The sequence below is a fragment of the Hippoglossus stenolepis genome, chromosome 24, assembly GCF_022539355.2.
Source record: "Hippoglossus stenolepis isolate QCI-W04-F060 chromosome 24, HSTE1.2, whole genome shotgun sequence".
In the NCBI taxonomy this organism is placed as follows: Eukaryota; Metazoa; Chordata; class Actinopteri; order Pleuronectiformes; family Pleuronectidae; genus Hippoglossus; species Hippoglossus stenolepis.
The window spans coordinates 8,792,243-8,816,796 of NC_061506.1; the positions used below are offsets into that span (position 1 = coordinate 8,792,243).

Genomic DNA, 24,554 nt, shown 5'->3' on the forward strand with positions numbered 1-24,554 from the left:
CCCTGCTTACACACACTACTGATTTTGAACCGCCCCTCGGAAGATTGGACATGTAAGAGGATGTCTGTTTTATTTTGAAATACATTTTTTGCCATTTGCTTTCTCATCAGAATTCAGTTTGTGACTTTCCTGGGCTTCTAATTCAGTGCTGATGATGTAGAGAAAACACATTAAATGAGCGATAAATGAATTGAACATTTTATTATTGCGATAAAATGTGCACGAGCCATCATTTTGACATTTGCCTTCATGCCAACCATCTTTGCACATCTTTGTCCATATCTCTACTGTAATATGGGACCTGTCAGCATCTGACGCGTTACTGACGAGAGTACCAGTTTTCAGGTTCTTCCTCCTTATTAACCAGAGAGGACACGGTCGAGTTTCCCAGAAAAAGTCAAATACCCGTTGGGATTCAATGATTTGAGTCTGTACAAGTGCTTGATCTCTCCCAGTTTCACATTTGCTGTTGCTGCCGTTAGCTGGGACCGTGCTCTTCCTCCTGCCTCATCCGCTTCCTTAACTGCTCACCAATATCAGCCAGAGGGTTCATTTTTCCACAGAGGGTCTTTATAACGTCACTGAAGCGGCTGCTCTCCGTTTCTCTGTAATAACAGCAAAACAGAACACTGTTAAGAGGTTTGGAAATTCTCTGCTAATTGTGTAGGCATTTTGAATGAACCACAGAGTGAAAACAAAAACTAAAACAAAAGGAGGAAAAAGCTGCTTACAGAAGTTTGCGTTTCTGTGACTGTTTCATCTGACTGAAATCTGTTGGCTCGGGCCTCTTCACTGGCCTGACGAGAGAGGGGACGACACACAGCAAAATGATAACAGAGTGAACTAAGACCTGGAATTAGACATCACACATATTTCTTCAATAATCTCCTCTGTTCTTATCCCTCCCCACAATGTACTATGAGCCATAAAGTCCCCACATACCAACACACTGCTACCATCCAGCCCTTTCATTTGTGTTAGCTTATCCTACTCTACATTCCTACAAGGATTGTAATAATTAATAACAAACTCTCCCTCAATTGTCCATATCTCTACTATAATATGTTCTTGCTCAATCCCTAAATATCTTCCCTTATAAATGTATCACATCCACCCCCTTATCCCTCCCTCCTATCAAATCCAACAGTAGCATAGCCAACTATTCTGAAATCCTAATTTAGTCTCAACCATGTTTCCTTTACACAAATAACATAATAGATGGAACACCTTTTCTGTATACACAGTATGTGCTGCTGGTTGAAAGATAACCTTTCCCAGTTAGTGGTCTAAAAACAGCTTCTCTTTTTTCTGTTGTGTTATCCCTATTTTTAAGGACAAACAATGTGAGAATTATGGAGGACCACTCGTGAAACAACAGCTGTCACATTGACACTTGATGTCTACTGAGAGGGCACCTTGGCACTCACATTTTGTTTTTTCTGCTCATGCGACGAGCAGTGGAGATCGTGGCAGTGGTTGGGCCATTAAATGGACAGAGGTCTGGCAGGGCGTCTGCCAGCGGTCTCAGGTCTCCAACCACGGGCATGGCCTGCCTGTGGGCCTTGGCTGCCTGCTCCTCTTGGGCCTGTTTGATGGAGCGGATCTCTGAGAGGAAAAGGCAGGAAGCTAATTACCTTGTACAATAACCACCAAAATTACAGACAAAGCCTGTAGTGAATGTCAGTGAAATTTTGAATGTCAAAACAAGTTTACAATCAAGTTAATACAGTTTAATCTGTATCCAAAAAGATAACTTGCTTACTTATACTTTGTGAGAACTCAAGTCTTATCACTGCATTAGTGGCTGCAATGACACTGTTTTGCACTGCACATCTTTTAAAAACAGGGCTGTAGGCTCGATAAAGTCTCTCTTAAGTCATGTTCAACGTTGAGCCTAGATCTGTAATTTGTTTTCAGTGAGACAACAGCAGAAAAGAGAGGACGTGGCAAAGGGATGCAGAATCCTCACAGCCCTCTGTCCTCGGAGTGGACGCTCCCTCTCCACACCAAGCTTTCGTGTGAATGCACTGATCTTGCCAGCCAGGTGTGGAAGGTGCTCGTCTCTGCCTTGAAGCCCAAGATTTAATTCATTCAGCTTTCAGGGAGATTGAACAATGTACACTGAAGTAACAACAATTCCGTGTGTCATGGCGACTTGTTGAAATTTGACGCCACGCCACTAACATGGCGTCCGACGAAAATGTACAGTTTCCATATACCTACATAACAAACACTACCACTACATACATACTAATAGATCTGTTCAGGTCAAAAACACTGTTGTTTCTCTTCAGATAGTATAAATCTTTCACCTTTGCAGCATCTAAGACATCAAAGGTTCATTAATCATAATTAAATGATTTATAATAATCATTTCTATTTCGAGTGTTGATAAGAACTTACTGTTCATCCACTTCTCCCTTCTCCCGTTCATCTTGTCTTTCTTGGCTGGCTGACGCCCTTTCAGAGCTCTGTCAGGACCTGTGAAAGTGACAATGAGAAAATGATAAGCATCATGGCAAATGTAACAAAAAACAAGATTATTTTTCTAAGACAAATAAACAAACTATAAGATGAAAACAGGTGGAAAGATGCAGCTGAACTGTATGAGTTATAAGGACAAATGCTCTTGGTTAAAGTTCACAATCTTTGGTAGCATTCAGATGCCCTAAAAAGAGAATATGTGACAGAGCTGTGTTGCAGCTGCAGGGAAGTGTGTTTGTCCCAAGGAACCATCACAGAGCAGATTACTGATTTGACTCGAGATGTTTAAAGAAAACAAAACTGAAGAACACTAGAGATATTCCGTTTTTTCTCTGTTAACTGGGATGAAGCCTAATAAAATAACATCCAACTCGTCCCTTTTTGAGTGCGATCACAGCTTCATATGAATTTTATACGAGGGAGGAGTTAGAATTTGTCTTTGCAAGCCATGCGACTGCACTGAAGTCAGACACCTCGCCAAAGATAGGCAGCTCCAGCCATTGCAGTGAAGAGGTTAGTGTGATACAGTGAATGAGTAAACTTGTATCTTAAACAGAAACTAAATCAGTGACTTAAATCAATAAAAAATACAAATTATTAGAGAACTACTTAACAAATTGCAAATGCTAAATAATCACAACAAACAAATGACAGACAAAACCCCCCCCCCCCAACATTTGTGTTTAATGTTTCAGTATGGCACATTATTTGGTGTATTTCTACATCAACGCAGTGATCTATGAACATGCATGGTTGTGGTTTATATCGCTGTGCTCAATACGCAGCCTGCCAACCACTGCTGCTGCTGCCCGAGGAAAACACGTATGATGGCTGTTTTTTTTCTGTATGTCTTTCTTTTGTCATGTACTTCTGCCCACCGGTTTAAAGACAGTTACGGGGAATTTCCCAGGTTTGCGGAGGGCTTAGGTGCTTATTTTCCAAAAATTCTCCAAGCTTGGATAAATACTGGCAGCGCAGTTTACATGGTTTCAGGGCCTTGTTAGCTAGCATCTCAGAGCACAGCACACACACACAGGCTTCGGGTTGTCCTCTGAGCCAGCACTCGTAAATCCCAGTGACAGGTACTCACTTGAGTACTTTATAAGAGTCCTCTTTTTTGTTTTAAATGATTCAGTTTGATTTTCTAATTCCCCTTCGTCATAAACAGCTGGCCTCTTTGGCCCTGACAGCCACTGCTCCATCTTGCTCGACCCAGCACATCTCAAAGTTCTCCCTCACCTATGATTCCCGCTAATGGGAAAAACATTTTTAATCTCATGGCTTTGTTTCCTTACCTGTGATGATTTTAGTTTTTTTTTTGTATCTATCATAAATATTTTGTGGTCATTTAATGCTAAGTTACAAATTTGAAACTTCTTTTATTTATACATTTTTTTAATGACCTCTCACGGCCCACCTACAGTGGCTTCACGGCCAACCAGGGGACCGCGGCCCACACTTTGGGAATGAATGATCCTATCCATCTGATGAACGGCCAACATCTTACCTTCTCTGCCGAGTATGGGTGTATCTGGAGTTTCCTTAAACTTCAGGGTCTGTACCAGAGCTTCTGGGGTGATTTTAGTGCCAGCAAAGATTCCAGTCGGGAAAGGGCTCTCTGCCAGGGGCTGTGGGGTTTCAAAATATGGAAATTACCGATACACTTCATCTTCACTCGGTGCAACTTCTAAATAAAACTCGACTGAGTTGAATAAGTAGTTGAAATAGTTGTGTAATAATGGAATTCTATCCTGAAATTACCTTGTCATTTCATAGAAATGTCTTTCATTGTGTGTGTATATATTAGCCTACAACGTGTTGAATACATGTATTCCAGTGCAGTGTTTCCTCCAGGAAATAATCCATTATTCCGACGCTCTCCACATCAATGCACCAAGGCTTGTTTGGTGCCCCCCCACCCCTTAGAAGCACATTACTCCGGGAATGTGTACAATGGAGATGGTGCAAGAGGACACAGAAAGTTCAATCTTAATCCTCCAGTGTTGGACACATCTCATCAACACACCCCAGCCACAACCCTAACCCTAAACTTTGATGCTGGCAAAATGTATCCAAAAACAAATAATCACCTAATTAATTGTGAAAATCCAGGTGTAAAGGATACATGAACATGTGCACCTCAATGGAACCTGCTTTTGTTTTTTGCAAATAAGTGCACATAGTGGTCATTACAATACACATACCAAACATATATCATGACATATCAAAATTAATTCAGTGTTTCCTCTAGGAATTGTTTTAGCAGCGGGGAAGGCAAATGAATAAATAATAAAGTCAATAGTGAATATTTCACATCAAGGCTGAAATATTCGGCCAGAATATAATAAGATTTGGACTTTTTCAAGCAATCAATCAATAATTTTGTCACATATGTGGTAAAATATAATGTGATATTTCACAATGCGAGTAATATTGTTTGTCCTTCATTTACTATATAATATCTAATTTGGATCATTCCTGTCATTATAGTATTTCCAATTTAAATGTTTTTGTTTTATTTATTTATTAAACGTCTTCAAGAAGGGACGTGTAAAGGTATTTTCTTTTCTTCCTTTTTAGGAGCTCCATGCACCCTACCGTAACACCTCAAATAGACAGCCATCAAATTTAAAGCGACGGCTGCCTTGACCGGGTCTTCAGTCTTCACAAACGACTGCTTACACGCGCACACGTGTATGTCGACGTGTCTTGCAAACACTATATATTTATGGCATATTTGTGGCATTTTAACGTGAGCTTTTGCGAGCCCAATTTTCATAAATACGTCGAATGTGCGATTATATGGCGCTGGCATTTACTTCGAAAAGCTAACAAGAAAACAAAGTTCACTAGTGAAACTGGAACATCGGCCGGTGAACTTCACAAGTTCGGCCCTTGTTCTTGGTTCGCGAATATGAAAGTCAGTTAGGTGTCACGTTTCTGAGAACAGACCTGATTGTCCCTCCGGTGGACCTCTGGACGTGGATGGATCATGCGGTGTTTGTCCCGGACGTTCGGGGACAACGCAAAGTCGGTGGTCGCATCGGGACCGCAAGGCCTGTCCAGCTTCACTGCCTCCTGGTGAAGCTTGTGACGGACGTGTCTTATCTTCCACGCCATCTTGATATATTTTGTGTTAATCTCAAAACAAAACAAATCTCCGTTTGAGAGTAACAGTCGTGCTGCTGCCCCCTGCGTCAAGTCAGCTGCGATATCACCGGAAGTTCCTCTGCCACAGACCATTCAAGAGTTGAATGTCTTTTTGTACAAATTAACTAATGGAAAAGTGATAAAAAATAATGTATACGTGGACTCCCGTTGATTCGATGTTTTGTTTACAGTGAATACTGGTTGTAACTAAGACACATACACATATCATGTGACTATTCAAGGCTTTTATTGTGGAAAAATATGAACTACAGAGTATGCTTCCGTGAACACGGTAGCGTAACTGGTGTACCGAAGCTAAAGACTCGGTTAGAAACAGCACAGTAGAATGGTTCCGCCCTCCAACTATTGATTTAGTGATTTAGTAACATGACCTACTTTTACTGTGGTAAGAGAGCAGGTAAGTATTCATTTACTATGAGATAGGCATGTCTGACAACTTATGTATTTACATTTGAAAACAAATATTTGTTTATATCTCTAAAATAATGCTGAAACTGATTTCTGTTACAAGTCAGAGTCCTCCATTACAATTGCTGCTCAACCGAAAATCTGCAAAATGTCCATCAAAAATACTTTGTTATTAAACCATGGTTATGTGCTTTACAAAGAATAAACTTAGTTTAGGGTTAGGGTAAAGTTGGGGTCCAGTTAAGTCTCACTTAACTTGACTTCACTTTTCCACAGGACCTACTCCCAATCAACCAATATACTGCTAATCAACCTAACAATCTGATAAAGTCTTGGAGACTGCCAGAGCACTTGGAGAACATGCAAAGTTGCTGTGAGGTGCACCACGCCTCCATTCAACTCCCTCTTTGTACAAAATGTCATCCCTCTCCATGCATTCCTGGATTAATGAGCAGCCCTATGGGCCCAGGTCTCTAGGTGGGCCGGACTCCCATAAATCAACTTCTCATTATGAAGTGACTGTCATTTTACATTCCTTGTTAGAAAGTCAAAGAGCCGAGTAAAAAAGTAGGGATGTCCTGGTCACATTTTCCTGCTTCTAAACCTGTTTCGAGTAAAACTAAAAATGTATAGGTTGAAAAAGCAACATGTTGCTTATTAAAGCTACAATAACCTTTTCTTGACAAATGTAAATATGTTTTTGAATTCAGCTGCTTTGCTTTAGGGAAACAGTCCCTGCTTCACAGCTGATGGTGTTTTTTATTCAAATGTCTGTTTTGGCACTTTTGGCACAAAGCCAATATCTAAGGCCTGTCCCTGACATTTTCCTGCACCAAGCTACTCCACTGGGACACCAAGAGCCTTTAGCTTGGCCTTATAGTACAGCAGCAAATCCCCATGCGCCTGTCGGGACCAAAAGTAGGATTTTCAGTACAAACATTGTTTAAATATCATCATTGTTTAAACAAATATGAAAATAACCACTAACCTTGGAAATCTGAACTTTTTTATACCGTAAGATCTTGATGGTATTATTGTTGGAGTCAAGGTTTTCCTACAAGTGACAAATAGATCATATCAAAACCAAACATCTTTCTTTCATGTACAAACAGCATAAATCAAACTTGATCAACAACCAAGAATATGAGTGACTGCAGAGGAATAAGTCATGAGGTAGATATACATAAACAGTTACCTCAATGTTGTTTAGGACCTCACAAAGGGCTGTTTGGTCCATGTTAGCGGCAGATAGCACAGACTGGAGCCGAGCCTTTGTCTCCTCCAGACTGTCTGCGAGCGCTTTCAGCTTCGTTTCCAGCTGCGTCTTCTTCAGATCTGCTTCATGCTGCACCTTCTGAATAGAGTGCGTCTTGTACAGCTCGTCCTTCTCAAGCTGAAGCTGTGCGACATTCACATACACGCGCACACATGACATACATATGCAAAAACAGTCACTTCTGGCTAACACCCAAGGTGCAGACAAATCATATTAACATTTGAGCGACATGACACAGTGCAACTCAATCTGAACTTTTACCTTGTGGAATTTCTCTTTCAGCGTCTCGTGATCCTGTTTTAGATCATTCATCTTCTTTACTATGATCTTTTCTTTGGTGTCCTTTCATAAATAGAGTCACTTATGTTAATGTACAGTACGCTACACATCAGTGACTAAAGCACATGTTCAGCAAATAAGCAATTAAGGAGCTGATAGCAACAAATATTTAAAGACGTAAATATGAACAACCTTTTCCATTCCGCTGTGTTTCATCTTTTTCTTCTTTTCAATGATTTCCTCTTTATCTTTGGAAAGATTCTCAGCAAGACGTTTGTCATCACACAAAACTGGAATCAGGTCCTTGTTCTTTTGCTTCTGTTTCATCTTCATTGCTTTGATTTGTGTCTAAAAAAAAAGTTACATACAACGTGATAAAAAAAATATGCTGCAACAATTAAAAGAAATCCAATAGATATAATAATAGATGTCAAATTGTTCATCAGTAAAGATGAGCCTTCAGTCATTATTTTATTAATTTTTTTGTACCATTTTTCACTAATTGTATACACAAAACAATTAATAATCAATAATCAACAGACTCATCAATGATGAAGATAATTATCAGTTGCAGGCCCGAACAGAAACATCAAGCATTTCTTTGTTTTTACTCTGAGAGAGGCTGAGTGTGTGAACTTGTACCTTGAGTGAATCATTCCCATCCACAACCTGTTGTAAGTCTTTACCCAGCTCACTCGCTTCACTGAGAGCTTTGTTGTGGTCTGATATGAGACCATCGATGTGGCTGTTCCACTTATCTTCTCTCTCACTGAGCTCATTTTTCCTCATGTTGTCCAGCTCTTGCAGCAGTAGCGTCATCTTCTCCTCATACACAGCTTCAGTTTCTATTCAAAAAGCAACACAAAATGATGTCGCCCGTGTAGTTCTTGACAGCCCATAGGGTTGAATTCAACTCACACAACTCAAAATTAGATCAGTTATTACTTCCACCGAGGAGATTTTTTATCCGCCCCTGTCCCTTTGTCAGCAGGATTATGCAGGACAACTGATTTCCACAAAAGTCAGTGGAAGGATGGGACATGGGCCATAAACAATTTATTTTGGCCTAGGGACAGATTACAGGAGGTTTTTTTTCTTACATTGCGAAATATGGCTTTTTAAAAAACATTTTCATCAAGTGTGTGCAATTTTGTGCGGCTCAATTGAACATAAGGCGACTATCAGGCTTTGGTAGAGGTATGCTGTCTGCTGAGTGCGTCTCTAGTTTACCTGTGAGTTGCTTCTCCAATTTGTCCCTCAGTTTAGTCATTTCTTCTGCGTGTTTCTGTTGAGACAACAACCACGCTGGCATTTGAAGGAAATACATCGGGGGCAAAAGAAAACAAAACTGAATCGACTTATGTTGTAGTTTAGAAACCGTGTAGACTTGCGTGTGTATTACAAACCAGTTCAAGCTCCTTGACGAGGTATTCATCGTTAATCTCCTCGATCTCGACCTTGATGGCCTTCATTCTCTTATGAAGCTCAGTCTCTAATTTGTGTTGCTCTTTTTGCTGTGTTTCAGTTGAGACTAAAGCGTTTGCGCTCAACTCAGAGATCGTGTTCTGGTGTTCACAAAGGTGGTGCTTCATCTTCTGCCTCAACACCTAGTGGGGAGAAGAAAAAAGTTGAATATAAAATGCATTCTCTTTTGTGAGGCTGTGCCATCACAAACCTATTGGATCCCATGCAACACCATTCTGTAGCCCTGTTTTAACTTAGGGCTTTTGAGCTTACTTTAAATCCTACTCTCACTCAGATATTCAGCAGCTTTGATTTTACATTTCACCAGTGAAGAGCTCATGAAAGGATCAGTATATCTAAAGAAAGTACAAAATGGATTGTGGGATGGTCAAATTTGTCCATCGATTGGCTGCATTTAAAGAGCCAATCAATCTGGACCACCTTGTTCCCTGTTCTGTCATATTCTGGATTAAAATACAGACTATGTGAAATCCTGTCTCTGAAATTGTGAGCACTTTGGACAGTCTATACCACTGGTGTCCACTCCCTTACCTTGATCTCTACTTGGTGGTGCCTCTCATCCTCTCTTATGACCTTTTCTAGGTTTTTTAGTTCATCTTTTATCTCCTGTAGCTCTCTCTGTGTGTTCTCAGAGAGGAGAATCGTGCCTTTCTCCAGCTGAAAGTAGTCTCTCTCCTCCCTCTCTCGATCCAGCTCCTCTCGGAGGTGCGCAATGTGTCCCTTCATCTGAAATAGACAGACACATATTGTTGGTGTTGCTACAGTATATCTGAGATATTTCTAGTCGCTTTTAATTAGTATTACAACTAATGTCAAACCAAAAGCCCCCCAACCGCCATTCCCTCTATTCCAGCTCCTATCTAGCTGTAAGGGCTCAGGTGGACGCCGTCCACTAGTGGCTGTGGCATCTTTTTTTTGGCTAAAAGGTTCATATTTACAGATTTACTTCTATTTCAAAACACACACACTTATATACACCATTAGGCACACATAATTAAAAGAACAAGTATGAAGAAAAGTAATATGTGTTATAGGCATTGCCTGATGTTGTCTTACATCATGGTGTGAGACAGGCTTCATGGTGTAATCTTCACCTTCTTTTTCGGCAAAGGCAAAACACCCACACTCTCTTGTTTCTCCTCAGATTGTATCAATATTTCAGCTTTGCAACCGGTACATTTGGTATAGGCATAGGGCGGAGGCATAGAAATGGCCCAGCTGAGAAATCAAAGCAATCTCCGACATCAAAGCAATCTATGACCACTGAAACTGTAACATGAAAGCAAACTGACAACAAAATACAATTATTTGCCAAATGAAATCCTATGTAGTGTGTAACGTGGATAACAGCAGACATTTAGGCTTAAAACATGGTGTAAATGACACCATTTCAAGTCTAATTTGACGAGGCTTACGGACACTTTTATGACACCACAGGTAAGGAGGCTTTTAAAGTTTTTTTCCACTTTGTAGGAGTTCCCATTTACTTCAATTGCACTGGATTCGGCTGCAATGCTATTTACCCCTGAAACTCCAAATGTGTTTTATGAACTCAAACACTTATGAGTGAGAAGAATTGTCATTCTTGGGTGAACTATCCTTTTAACTGTTGGTTTCAGAGAAAGGGATCTACATTTGAGTATGTTTTATTCCAGAAAACCAAAAATATATATATATTTTTTTATTTTTTATATTTTAAGTATTTTAACTGTATTGCACAAACTAAAATTATACACAAAGGTAACCTTAAAAACCACGTCTTTATCCAAAATATTAGGTAGTTAAGGATCAGTATTTTACTTTTAGGTAAAGCAAATAATTGAGTTGGAAAATGTGATACTTTTAAGTTGACGTACCTTAAATGACTATTTACATCACCTGTCACCACCTGCTCTTCTTCTGCCACTTTAAACAGTCATGCTCCCCATACTGCCACTAGCTCCATCTGGTGGATAAATTACAGTATGCCTCCGGTACACCATCACCCACAGCCTCTGACATTCCTGTCAGGATCACTCCCAGATTGGACTTTATTTGTGACGGACAAAGAAAAGCAAAGAGACAGTCGAGGAGGTGGTCTAGCCTAATAAACGTGCAAATGAAAAATCATAGCCCAGCCGAAAAGCTCAGACATGGACAGAAGGTAAAAATGGCTCTTTTACACATCTGTGCAATTACTAATAAGACTTTCATCATCAATGATTTTATCAGTCAACATGAGCTTGATTTTGTTTTCCTGACTGAAACATGGCTCAATTCAGATGGAGCTGCTCTCTTAAACGAAGCCTCCCCCCTAACCTTTAGCTATATACACACAATATGTGAGGGAAATAATGAAATGTTGTCTTTTGAAAAACATCATTTTGAAATAAGTAATTGTATTTATTTATTTATTGAAGTAAATGGATTCAGTTATATATTTATATTATGCTATATTTATTGCCATATATTTTATTTCAGGGTTTATTTCATAGCCATATTTATTTATTTATTTACCCATTTGTTTATTTCATTATTTCATTTGGACTTAAACGTCATTCCACAGGGTTTCGAGTGCGCAATTGATCGAGCGTTTACGGTAATCGTTGTGAAGCGGCGCAGGGGCAGCCAATGGGGCCCGGGCTTAAAATCTAAATGCGGTGCAAAGTATGTCGGCCTGAGCAAGAGGTTCCAAGATTTTAAAGAAGACAAAAGTCCTCAGGGAGTTCAGGTCAGACAGGCTCCACCGGGCCTGGGTTACGGAAGTGACAACAGGTGAGCGCTCCGCATGATGCTCCTCCTTCAAACGGTGTCTGTCCGCGTCCGGAGTTTGTTTGTAAAGTTGAAGAGGCGGGCAGCAGCTCGGGTGCGATGGGGAACACAGAAAGCTTCTGGGGAGCGAGGAGGGAATCCAAGAAGGAGCAGGCGAGTCTCGCACCCGCGGTGCCGGAAATCTCAGTGACTGAAGCGTCGCCTGTCTCTGCAGAGGGGTTTGTGTTCCCCCTGCCCAGCCCCGAAACGACTGGCAGCACGGGACAGGCGGATTCAGATCCTGCAGCGCATATTCATGTTGTGAGCGGCTGCGGCAACCCTGAAGGATCCAGGCAGCCTGAGACAGACGACGCGGACGATGAGGGACCGTTTGACACTTGCAGTCTCAGTGGCAGTGAAGGTAACAGCAGCCGCCAACACTTCATCCAGGTGATGATGGACAGATCCCCCCAGGTGAGGCGCAGCATGGTGCTGCGCAGGTCACTTTACCTGCCCTCTCGGAGTGACAGCGACTCGGTCTCCATGCTCTCCTCCATCCTGGACGAAGACAGGACCGCGGTCACCCTGGACCCTCTGGAACATGAGTGGATGATGTGTGCTTCCGACGGTGAGTGGGGCAGCTTGAACCGCCTCCTCGCCACAGACCCCAGTCTTATCCTGAGGAAGGATTTCGTGTCCGGGTTCACCTGCCTGCACTGGGCCGCCAAACTTGGCAATCCTGAGCTCATAGCGCTTGTTATTAACTTCGCCATGCAGTACAACATTCCAATCAATATTGATGTTCGATCCAACACTGGCTACACGCCGCTGCACATAGCTGCTATGCACAACCACATGGAGGTGGTGAAGATCCTGGTGGGTGCCTATAATGCTGATGTGGAGATCAGAGACTATAGTGGAAGGAAGGCCTGCCAGTACCTTACTGACATTGTAAGTGTGGACATACGGGACATCATAGGAGCTTACGAGCAATCGAACTCAGAGAACACTGACTGCAGGGACCGAGGCCTTTGGAGGTTCTCCAAGGTTCTCCAATCTAACCTCAGGCCCCTCAGGCTGCTGAACCCAAGTGACTGGGACTCTGTCGATGGGCAGGGTCGAATCTGGCAGAAGCCCCTGAGGAGGATGTCTTCTCTCAGCAGGATGAGGCCCAAACTGCAGCGGCTCCGCTTGAGGACATCACAGATTGTCCACAGCACCTCTTTCCGTGATCCAGAAGAGTTGGAGGGGTCTGGGGAAGGCTTCTGTGAGCCCAGACCTAAGACACATTTCTTTGGGTGAGACAGAGACGGCACAATCTTTATTCTTGATAAGGTAGAAGATCTGTGTGTGTCGATTATTTACAAATGGTTTACTTTTTAGCTAAATATACAGTATTTAATAAGTTTGCTCATGGAGGTTTTGCAAGAGTTGGTGTATGACAGTCGGACTAAGAAGCAACAGTTTAATAACAGCATATTCTATATGTTTTAGACACAGTGAACACTTTGTTGTAAATATAGACATTCCAAATGTATGATATTATTGAGGCTTGTGACAGCCAAGGTCTGAGTCAGATGTGGGGCAACATACTGCTTCGTGTCAGAACTTGACTTAAGCCTCATACTGCAAATGCTTCTCGTGTTAAGCTGTGCTGAAAACTAAGGTCTGTGGAGATGAAGACTGATGTGTTACATTTCTGGTCACACTTTTTCTACGATATCATACACATCCAGTCATGGTTTGTCAGAAGTGGTTTGTCAGTGATACATGGAGACGGAATTCCATTTGTCCCGTATGAGGAATCCAAGACCTTGTCTCTATCTTTGCTGTGTACCCACAAGTTTAAACCTCTTTATTTTTTCAATGTTTTCTAGTATGTACTTGTTGCCATTTCTGTGTATCTCTAACTAGTTCAGCTTTCAAATATTTTGTTTACGTTTTGTAGACGTCTTTGTCATTTCACTTGTATCGTTGCACTTTTGATCAAAAACAAGTCTTAGAATTAATTATACGTGCATAATACCCACTCTGTATAAACCTTTACTTTAAAAAAAAAGCATGAATAGTGAACGTTACAGTAAAGAAATGTAAACATTATTTAGGCACACAGGCTGAGCAAAGCATGGAGATGTTTTAAAAGCCTTTATGTAGTTTATTAATTCAAATGCTGGGACTAAGATTATCTTTGGTTCGACGTGAGCGTGCCCCAGTGAGCACTAGGCCTCATCTTTTGTCTGAACAGCAAATATTGACCTGGTTACCTCTGTCTGGTTTATTGGAACATTTTTAATGCTTTGTATGGTTGACGTTTGTCTTCTAATTAAATAAAACATGCATTGTTGTAATTCTATAAATGACTGTGGCTGCGTGCAAATGTGAACAATATGGATAATGGTTTGTGTGAGAAATGAAATGAATCAAAGTGAGATCTGGAGGGGATTATAGGAGTCCTGATAGTCTTCCAGTTGTCCTTGTCGTAGTTTGGTGTAGTATTAAAGTGTTCCCTTCACACACACACCTTCACTGCATCTGCATAAAAAGCACACGCCTGCAACTGTTTCTTTGTCATTCCCTCTGCAGAATGCTCTTCTGACCTTCCTTGCAAGGAATAAAGTCTACTTAAAAGACTACGATTCTCGAATCTCTTTATTTCAGAAGTCTCGACAGGTCGAATTTCCATCACAATACTGTCATGTTTAATCAAACAAATCACAATTGATCTATAACCTTGTTTTGCATCTTAGCAGATATGTTCATTCAAATATCAAAACTACATGTAATAAAACACAATATGCCAGCTTGCAGTAGTTGTACTAAGAGAGGTCCAGCTCCTGATCATTTAAAATAGACATAAATCTTTTCATTGTAACTCATAAATTCCAGCACCCAAAGATTCACATATATTAAATATAGTTAAAATTACACTGTACAGACAATACACATCCAAACTTGATTAGATGTTATGATAAGTACTTCATGTTGAGTGGTTAAGGCACAAAAACGTCGTGAAAGTCCAAGAAAAGGCGGGGAAGGGTTCCAAGGAAGTATCGATTAAATATTGGTCTCTTTGATATCTAATATGCTACTTAATATAATTGTATGAATGCACACAAAAATGTTTAAACATTCTTTAAGACAGAATATTTCTAAAAAAATAGAGTTGTTCACAGACACTGCTAAAGCATTTATGTTCCTCGAGTGCTCGGGCTGTGTGATTATTTAACATAAGCAGCTCTTCTAGAAAAAGTTTGGCATGAAACCCATATCAAAGTCCGATATAGTGTCACAACAGGTAAATGTGGCACTTGTGTTTCGTCACGAGTGTAACTTGTTGAGTCACATTCATGACTCTATGACTGATGTTCAAGATAAAGAAAACCTACAGAGCCAAGCAACATTTTAGAGGACAGATTGAAAGTATCCTTGTTCCCCGCTTAGGGCCTAATAGTGCTTTCAATTGTTATGCTTAATAGTTTTGCATTTGTTAGGTTGGGACAACGTATCCCTTTATTTTTAAGATATGGTCTTGTTTACACTCAGGTTAGGTATAGGATCAAATATGGTTAAAATGTGGGTAGCAGAGCTATCACAGTGTAAACAGTGTGTGGGAACAACATGTGAAGTGTTAGCGTGGATTATTTTTGGCATATTTATCAGATCAGACATGGGAAATTGTCCAAAATATTTATAATTTTCTTTAAGGTATTTTGGCTTTTGCTACTTTGCTACAGGGACAGCGGCAACTTTATTTACTCAACTAAATATGAAAAATTAACAATGTAAGCAGATGCGGATAGTCTATAGTTGCTCAAGATAGCCTCTCTCAAATGACCTCCGAAGACACAGCAGTGTGTGTCAGGCCTCCTGAAGGCCCACGAGCTCACAGCTCTTCTTCCACAGCTCTTCTTGAAGCTCAGAGTCGAAGGAAAGGTCAGAGGACTGAGTCTTCTTGCCATTGTACAGGTAACAGCCCCCCACTCCCTCCATTTCAGAGGCAGCAGCAGCGTAGATGACCACAGATGCTCCCTCTGCTGGAGTCTAAGAAACACAGATGCAATACGGTAGAACAAATTAAACCAAAATGGGGATGGTGGTGGGGCATGCTCGTCACAAAGTATCCCAGAAATATTGAACCATCTAAAAGGGCCTAAAATCCCCTATAGAAGCCTCTTGAAGTACGACTAGGAACTCCTAAAATCCCCCTTCTCAGCCATCTCTAGAACATTGTCACTAATCATTGGAATTTCCAAACACACAGAGTGTCAACACAGCTATATCGCATTCTTGTTTGAAAACATTTGGCGAGTTTCATTTATAGGCTGAAGGCTAATGCAAGAAGAATATGATCAAGGATTGAGATGATGGGTGGTCTATCTTGGTTTGTGCTTAGTTGATTTATATCCTAAAAAGATAATGTTAAAATCATGGAGGAAAACATCTAAAAATGTAAACCACCACCACCACGCTTAAAAAGAGAACATCAGATTTTTTTTGGCTGTATTGCTTATACTTAGTAGATATAAAATGAATTAGACTGTGTTAAGACAAAACAAGTCATATGTACCCTGAACAGAATCTTGGCCACTGGTTTCTTCAGCATCTTTGCAAGGCTATACAGGTTGTCATACAAGGCTGTGTCCACCATACCAGGGTCCACAGCATTGACAATAACCGGAAAGCCGGCAGCTGACAGCTGCTCCTGCAGGTAGTAGGTGAAGAGGACCAGAGCCAATTTGCTTTGAGAATAGGCACCATGGGAACTGTAGCAGATCCTAGAGACAAGGGGGGGGTTCAGGTTAACTCACAAGTCCCCAAACTCTCAGTCTGACAAATCTCTTTGTTAGCTTAAAAGAAAAACATTTATCTATTCATAAATGCTTTATTTGTTTATAGAGTTGGCCTGTAAGTGACATTCTCTCTCACACCACTGAGGACTACTTCTGTTGCATCGATGTGTTTTGGGTATGACAAGTCTGAGGACGGACAAGAAAATTGTAATTTGCTATTTATGCTGTAGTCTGCTCCCCATAACAGAGTCAAAACTTGAAGTAGTTGAAGACAAATGTAAGGGTATTTTTGTGACTCCAACAACACAATGTCCATGTGGGATTCAGGCTATGACAAGCTATGAAATAACACCACAAGTTGAGGTCATTAATGCCTCCCTTCCTGATAGGCTGAATGAATTTGAAGTCATGTTTGAATCATACACATAAGGACTGGCTGAGCGTCACGTCTCGTGTTGTACTGAGCACAACATGTTGACGAGTCATTTTAATGATGTTTAAATGCAGCCTCATAAACTCTGGGGAGAATCAAACAAACACTAAGTGACTTCATGTGCTGATCAGGTCCTGATAACAGCGTTTATTAGTTCAAGTGAGAGCAGAGCGGAGGAGGACACAGAAACTCCAGCTCGGTACAAACCAAGTGGAGCTTCTGCTCTGATCACTGAGCAGCTGTGACCAGAGAAACTCTGTATTTTTTTGTATGAATTCCATTCAACAATTACATCTTAATATGAGAGAAATATGTTTTGTTGCACACGGGACAAAGTGGGACTATGGGAATATGGATATTCTGTTTCCTTTTGAAACTTTATTCAAAGTACTGAAAGTACTGATGTGGAGACAAGCAGCTGAGTGGATTCTCTCCTTATCACAGCCGACTTTGGATCTTGTTCCAAAGAGCACATTGTTGAAGTCTCAGTGTGTGAGAAACAGTACAAACTGGACTTTTAACTTTTTCGTGTGTCTTTATGTGGACACTCTGCAACATGATATCATTAAGCAATCTCCATTCTGTAGTTGCTATCTCTTGTGAGTTATCTCAGTTCGAATATCTTATATAGAACATTGAAGTGATCAACTGATGATAGGTATTTTTACAAATTTTTGTTATTTTTTATTATTTTTAAACAGTTTAGTTTGAAAAAGCCTCAGCGTGATGTAAACAACTGTTCCTGTATTGCCATGGATTTTTTGTGAGTGAAGCTCTTTGTAACCTTGTTTAGATAAGTGCTATACAAATAGTTATTATCCGTAACTGAGGTTTTGTCTCTGCTAAAGTTTGTTACAACTCAATCCCCGTTTCGAAATCGCTGCATATGTTGTTTCAATTTGAGTGAATGTACCTGTGTTGTGTTTAACCAAATTTAAAAGCAGCACAAAGAAAGTGGTTCGTATATATAGTCTCTGTTTCTGGAGCAACATCACTCAACTACTGATTTGAACACAATTTAAACCAAATAAAACCATGCAAACATGACAGAATAATGCTTTTAACATAAATTAAGCAATATATTTAACACTAAATAATACAAAAAGTGTTAAAATTGCCAATAAAAATGCATGTTTAGTGTAGTTAGGGCAGCAACATTGAACACAATACCTGCGAGATGCTCTGTGTGCCCAACATGTACTGCGGAATTTTCCTTCTTCCTCTTACCTCCGGTTTAAGTCCTCCATGTCCACAACTCCGGAAAAGTGCGTAGCAGAGGACATGTTGATGACTCTGGAGCAGCGGCCCTGTCGTCCTGACGTCTTCAGCAGATCCAACAGCAGGTTGGTCAGCAGGAAGTGGCCCAAGTAGTTGAGACCAAAGTGGAACTCAAAGCCGTCCTTTGTATTACTCTCAGAAACCAGCATAGTCCCAGCTCCATGAGAGAACCACAAGTAGAATATTAGATTGTTTTTTGTTTTTTTTAGAGTTAGCATAAACCATAGGCCCTGTAGTACGACCTTATATGTAAGTGTAATTGACAATGACTGTGAAACAGCTTACCATTGTTAACCAGAACATGGAGTGGTAGACCTCTGTCTCTGAAACCCTGAACAAACTGCCGCACTGATTTCAGTGAGGTCAGGTCCATAAAGACAAACTCAGCTGTGAAATAAAAAATAGATTTTATTAAACAGTCTTTAAAGATAATAAGGAATTTCAATTAAAAGAAAATTTGAATTAGTACACCTCGTGTAGAGTCAACTTCAATACTCTCTATTGATCCTGGTCCCATTTTAGTCTTTTTCCAGAGAAAATGCTTAAAAACTGTGAAACGTAATTAGTGAAACTCCACCATTAATCTACGAGGGCGGCTTCCCCTCCGCACACAACCTCTGACAAATAAATGGACTGCATTCATACATTGGTTTCCAATATTAGAAAGCACTCATCACTTCAAGTTGTGAATAAAAGTTTGAATGCAGAACACTTGGAACAGAACCCGTAGCTAAATCCAATGCAGTCTATTACAGCAGTTCTGGAATAAATGTTCCCTTTGTGAAGTTATGAGTGTCAGGCTGTGTTGAGTGTTTTAAAGAGGTATTGATTCAACTGTATGATCATTCAACAGCACCTCAAATTGCAAATTACACACTTAAATTGACCATATATACCATGAAGGAGGATTTACTGCAGGACTGTTGTACAGTATCAGTGTATTTTTATCTTGTTTCGAAGAAATTGACAACTGAGCTCAAATACTTCATGTCGCTATACATTTGAGCGAATTAAACTAACAACAGTTTGACTGACATCTTCAAATAAGATCCATCTCAAATCACATTTTTAGAGGAAGATACACAGGTGACATTGTCATTCATAAAGAGTCATGTTTGTTTTTATCTGATTAATGGATCTAAGTCAGATATTCCCTTTTTCTTTAGCTCTGCTTTTGGTCTCTACCAATCTCTGATATATCTGTCCAATATCTCTATCTGTCAATAATGGATTAGTGCAGTTGTACAATTACTTGAGGGGAAATTAAGTTTGGGGTTCAAAGTATTTACTGAATTTGGCCTCTGGGATTAGCTCTCTGAACAGTAGTCTAGTTTCTTAGAATGCGAGTCACATGCTGCTGCTTGTGGCTATATTCTGAACTGACTAATCAACGGATAAAATCAATTTAACTTTCACAGTTTTACTGTCCATTATTCTGACGGAGATAACCCACAAGTGATAGCAACTAAAGAATGGAGATTGCTTATTGATATCATGTTGCAGAGTGTCCCTATAAAGACACACGGAAAAGTTAAAAGTCCAGTTAGTACTGTTCCTCACACGCAGTGACACTAATACAATGTGCTCTTTGTAACAAGATACTATGTCGGCTGTGATAAGGTGAGAATTCACTCAGCTGGAAGGTTCTGGGATGCTTGTCTCCACATCACAGTATTTTCAGTACTTAGAATACGTTTTCAAAAGGAAACAGAAAATCCATCCTCCCATAGTCCCAATTTGTCCAGTGTGCAGCAAATATATTTCATACAAAAAAGACATAACAGACATTCATTTTGTAGCTTATCTACCAATGTTTAATTGAAATACAATAATGGACACTGCAAATTACTTCATATGCAAGACATTATTACTTTCAGTTCGGGGCCATAATTATTTTTCTTTGTATCTTCGATATAGTGGGCCAGTTTTACAGGCTTCACTTTTGATATCTCGTTTTAGGGGTTTAATGCGACTGCTTGAAAAGTTTGTGGTTTTATTGCTTTGGCTAAAATGACAGACAAAGATAGAAAAGAGAAAAGTTGAGACAGCGGGATCATTACCTTTTCCTTCGCAGCCTTCCTCATTAATCTTCCTGGCAGCGGCTGCGCCCTCTTCTCTCTCATTTCCAGCTGGAGATGATGGAGAATTAGAGAGACTGACAACCACTAAACCGAATTCCCTACTGCCCTCAGTGACTCATGCCATCTCTGTTTACAATAATAGAAACATCATTAATATTTAAAGCTAAAAACCAGACAACGGAACAAATAGCTACAATCACACAGCGTCCGACTATTGGGGATAGTTCCTGTTTCACTGGGACATGAGATCATTACCTCAGTCAGCCAGTTAAATTGAGTTTTTGGTCTTTGAAATACCCCACGCAGTGTACAACTTGAAAATAAAATAAAACAATTGTACTTCAATTGTTTCTTTGGCCTCCATGAGTCTAATCTTAGGATACAAACCACAAATCTATAGAGGGGAAAAGGGACCAATCAGGAACATGTGCCTCTATGAGCTGAAGTTTTAAAAGGATTGTGCCAAAACAGAACATCTGTGAGCTAGATCATTTATTATGCAAGAAAGGTTCTTTACATTTACATTTTAAACAATTACAGTGCACAACTGGTGTCTTCCTCTGACGGCATTTCCTCAAATTATTTACAGTAATGAGGGGGAAACAAATGACATATATTTCAAATAAAGATGAACTGCAGAGATGCATTAACAAGGGGAAACGGGGTATATTCTGTATACAGTAATTAGAATTTTCGTAAAAGCCAGTACACAGATGGACATGCTGACTGAGTTAGTGCAGTTGCTTACCTATGACAACATGCATGCCTAGGCTTGCCAGATGTTTTGCTGTCTCTAAACCCATTCCTCTGGTACCCCCCGTCACAATGGCAACCCTTCCATTTTGCTTGGGTAAGACTGTGGAGGAGAGAGGGCTCATTATTTTTTTGCACCAGCATACAAAAGCGTATTGTTGCCACGCTGGAAAAAGAAAAGACCAGATTAGTATCACGTTTGTAACATGGTAACTTTTGTAAAAATGAATGATGGTGGATCCTCATAGCAGCAGTGGACCATGGTGATGGATTTAGGATAGTGGTGGCATCTGATTGTGATGGTGGATCCGGATCGTGGTGGCAGAGATGCTCAATTGTGGACTTTCTCAACAAATACACTTGGGTGAAAACAAAAAGGTGGTCCGTGTGTGAATTCAGACAACAATCAGTTAACAAAATTAAATCTGTTGGCCCATGACAGAGTAACATTTTCAATACTTCGTTAAAATAACAGAAACAAAACAAAATGAATAGGTCAGGCAAATGTTGAAAATAATGTATCTACTTTTACTTTTACATAATTTAATATATGTGGCAGTGTTCTGCAGAACAATGCTTTTTAAGTCGAATTACACAGCCCGACAAAAACTAAAAAGAAAGCAGTAAATGTTTCCAGGAGGCAAGGACAGATAATGACAACACACAGTATAAACACAACATTATTATCATAATCACAAACAATTATTTTATAATTCTTTGATCCAAAATGTTATGGCTGCATTGCTGTTAATGTTGTTACAAGGGAATAGATTTTCTGTAGAGAGGTTGAACACCTATAGTCCACCAACATTGGTGTTTTCTAACCAAACCTCTTCTCAGGACTATATGGGTGTGGACCAGTAAAAAGAAAGGCCTACCAACACCTGTAAAGGTGACTAACCTTTAACTAACTCTTTAACTCAAACAGAAATGTAATTTTATGACTGACACTGAGTCCACAGACTGAGTCTACAGTCATACCAGCAGCAGCTCTGTGAGGCTGTGCTTACAACAATATCAAAGCCCGAGCTTGCTAGAGTACCGCCTTGAAAAACTGAATTTCCTGATCGATATACGTCCATTTTAGGACATTTAAGACACTTATCCCACATATTAATAACTACTTAACTCAAAGTCCAGATGTGGCTGAACTATTGTCGATTAAATTACTGTTTAACATTTTTTTTCTAATGAAAATAGTGATCTATCTTTTGCTACCAGATGAATACGGTCCCTTCTCATACACACGCAACAAACCGAAGTAAACCTGCATCGATAATTGGGCTTTGCTGATTAGGCATATTTTAATCTTTTAACTTGACATGGTATTTCAGGAATCTGGTTACTGTTGAAAGTTGAGGAAGAGCACAACATAATGAATTTGAGGTAACCCAACATACTACACAAACATGCCTACTACTGAGTTGTGTAATTACTGGGTCCCGGTTGAACAACAGTGGCCAATGAACATTACTACATGAACCATCCAATATCCCACACAATGGAACTGACTGTTTATCACCCAATCTAAAGCTCTATTTTAAAATCCATGACATTAGTCTTCCTGGTTCAACTTTGACCCATAAAAGTAATTTGCAACACAAATTTGGAAAGCCCTTTGGCCTAGATTCCTTGGGAGATTATGAGTTTAAAAACCCATTTCACCACAAGGAGGCACAATTGGCTCTTTGTCTTCAAGTGTAATTCATTAGCAATTTCTCACTCTACCATCACATGATTTAACACACACTTTCCTTTTGGTTGATTGCTTGGAATACAAATGAAATACTCAAAACAGTAACAATGAAAACACTGTTCACTCCAGAGTTGGTGCAAGTGCATGAGGAACATTACAAAGAGGGAGTTGTTGAATTTATGACCATTTTATCAAATTACCACTTCAAGGGTCAAGGTTGAAGATTAAGAGCAAATGGCAATGTGGCTCACACAAGGTTGTGTTGTTTTGGATGTGTTTCCAGGATAAAGCTCGACAAATCCACTTAGAAATTAGGGGAAAGCAAGTGTGTAGAACTCAAAGATCGCCTTTAAAACGTTTCAAAATCACTTCAGAAAGTATTTAAATAACTGACCAGAGCTCATCATTTAAAATAAAAATAGAAATCCTATTTGAGTCAGGCTTTACTTGAATGATTTTAGACAGTTTCATCATATTTTCTTGTATTCTATAGGCATGCACAAACACACACTGTTTATATTGATATACTTGTATTGACTTCAGAGAGTAAAAATGTTGTGATCGTTTTTTCCAAGCATTTTCTTGGCAAAAAAGTGTTACTAAAAACTACACTACAAATTGAAGCATATTGCTTACGATGCAATAACCATGTTTGAGAACCTGGTGGCCGATGATGCTGTATCTCGGGTGAGTTAAATCCTAGGAAAGGATTCTTGCCACCAAAGAGAGCATGTTGTGACAGAGATGTCAGCAATGTCGGTTGTACCCATGTAGATGAGGTTTGTAGGACTGTGACTTTTCACCTTAGGTTTGTAAGAACTCAATATAAATAGGATTCTGTGGGTACAGGAAGATACTCAAGGGCTTATCACCAGTAAATCCAGAGGAAAAAACAGGGGAGTAACTTGTAACTACGGCTAACCCTGTCTCTGTTGTTGAATAATATCAATCTAAACAACAAAAGGAGTGAAGTGCAAACCTTTTGTTTTGCAAAGTAGTACAATTACTGAAATAAAGCAAAAACAACAACAAAAAGGCACATTGAGCATTCCAGTCTCAGTCAATTGAGACACAAATAACAAATAGATCTAAACTAACCCATATAAAAAAAATACATATTTTCCAAACTCTCTACAGCAGCTCCTTACTTCAGAAATACCAAATACTAAATTAGGGAGTCTGGAAATGCGACAGGGGGAATAATACGTTAAAAGAATACAATTGACAAAACCAACGTGCAGGGAGTGTACATGAACCTGACCTGGTAACGTAAAAGATCGGTTGAACAGCTGATAAAGAAGAACTTTAACGCCGCACAAGTAAAATCGGAGAAGAGTCATCAACACCGGCTGGAGCCACATTCTTCCGAGTCCCGCTGTGTTTCACTTTAAAGCGTCCGGGTCGCAGTCTGGACTGGTTATGGTTCCCTCTCTCCGCGGGTCCTCCCATATATATATAAAAAAAAAGTCCGCCCCGTCCGCCCTCAAGAATACGTCACAAGATACGATAAACCTATGCATTTATATTTTCTCTCTAAGACCTATCTTTTCCAGACATTTATTTATAGGTTTATATGGATTTTTCGAGATCTGTATTACACATTCGATCATACCTTTCTGTAATCCCGTAAATTGCTTTCTCACCACACCTGCAGACAGAATGGAGATATCACACTCAGAGGACACGTGGC

General features: G+C 39.9%; 4 protein-coding genes across 4 annotated transcripts; 1 reads left to right on the plus strand and 3 right to left on the minus strand.

Annotated features, from left to right (window-relative positions):
* Positions 1 to 186: 186 nt before the first annotated feature.
* Positions 187 to 5,723, minus strand: slx9 (SLX9 ribosome biogenesis factor). Its single transcript, XM_035150708.2, has 6 exons — positions 5,437 to 5,723; positions 3,992 to 4,112; positions 2,404 to 2,481; positions 1,428 to 1,605; positions 732 to 797; positions 187 to 605 (listed from the first exon to the last, which is right to left on the minus strand). Exons 1-6 carry the CDS (start codon positions 5,602 to 5,604, stop codon positions 479 to 481), a joined length of 738 nt encoding a protein of 245 aa, XP_035006599.1. The 5' UTR covers positions 5,605 to 5,723; the 3' UTR covers positions 187 to 478.
* Positions 5,724 to 6,822: 1,099 nt separating this feature from the next.
* Positions 6,823 to 9,942, minus strand: LOC118103693 (dynein regulatory complex subunit 4). The gene is given in 10 exon segments (XM_035150852.2): positions 6,823 to 6,966; positions 7,052 to 7,117; positions 7,259 to 7,462; positions 7,601 to 7,681; positions 7,811 to 7,966; positions 8,261 to 8,463; positions 8,849 to 8,903; positions 9,025 to 9,225; positions 9,635 to 9,829; positions 9,937 to 9,942. Coding segments are annotated over 10 exon segments (1,311 nt in total).
* Positions 9,943 to 11,657: 1,715 nt separating this feature from the next.
* LOC118103582 (ankyrin repeat domain-containing protein SOWAHC-like) lies at positions 11,658 to 14,186 on the plus strand. The gene has a single exon (XM_035150662.2). It carries the CDS (start codon positions 11,954 to 11,956, stop codon positions 13,133 to 13,135), a length of 1,182 nt encoding a protein of 393 aa, XP_035006553.2. The 5' UTR covers positions 11,658 to 11,953; the 3' UTR covers positions 13,136 to 14,186.
* Positions 14,187 to 14,464: 278 nt separating this feature from the next.
* dhrsx (dehydrogenase/reductase (SDR family) X-linked) lies at positions 14,465 to 24,272 on the minus strand. The gene is made up of 7 exons (XM_035150663.2): positions 24,126 to 24,272; positions 21,164 to 21,271; positions 20,395 to 20,463; positions 18,620 to 18,721; positions 18,284 to 18,491; positions 16,401 to 16,608; positions 14,465 to 15,874 (listed from the first exon to the last, which is right to left on the minus strand). The coding sequence occupies exons 1-7, from the start codon at positions 24,223 to 24,225 to the stop codon at positions 15,692 to 15,694; spliced, it is 978 nt and encodes a 325-aa protein (XP_035006554.1). The 5' UTR covers positions 24,226 to 24,272; the 3' UTR covers positions 14,465 to 15,691.
* Positions 24,273 to 24,554: the final 282 nt, after the last annotated feature.

Excerpts from the sequence above, each read along its gene's own strand:
- LOC118103582 (XM_035150662.2), top strand. The coding sequence starts at position 11,954 with ATGGGGAACACAGAAAGCTTCTGGGGAGCGAGGAGGGAATCCAAGAAG.
- slx9 (XM_035150708.2), bottom strand. The coding sequence starts at position 5,604 with ATGGCGTGGAAGATAAGACACGTCCGTCACAAGCTTCACCAGGAGGCA. Across the intron at positions 798-1,427 it reads ATGAGCAGAAAAAACAAAAT|GCCAGTGAAGAGGCCCGAGC; the intron begins GTGAGTGCCAAG and ends CTCTCTCGTCAG. Across the intron at positions 606-731 it reads TCACAGAAACGCAAACTTCT|AGAAACGGAGAGCAGCCGCT; the intron begins GTAAGCAGCTTT and ends CTGTTATTACAG.
- dhrsx (XM_035150663.2), bottom strand. The coding sequence starts at position 24,225 with ATGTGGCTCCAGCCGGTGTTGATGACTCTTCTCCGATTTTACTTGTGC. Across the intron at positions 20,464-21,163 it reads AGGCATGCATGTTGTCATAG|CTGGAAATGAGAGAGAAGAG; the intron begins GTAAGCAACTGC and ends CATCATCTCCAG. Across the intron at positions 18,722-20,394 it reads GGAAGGCTGCGAAGGAAAAG|CTGAGTTTGTCTTTATGGAC; the intron begins GTAATGATCCCG and ends TTTATTTCACAG.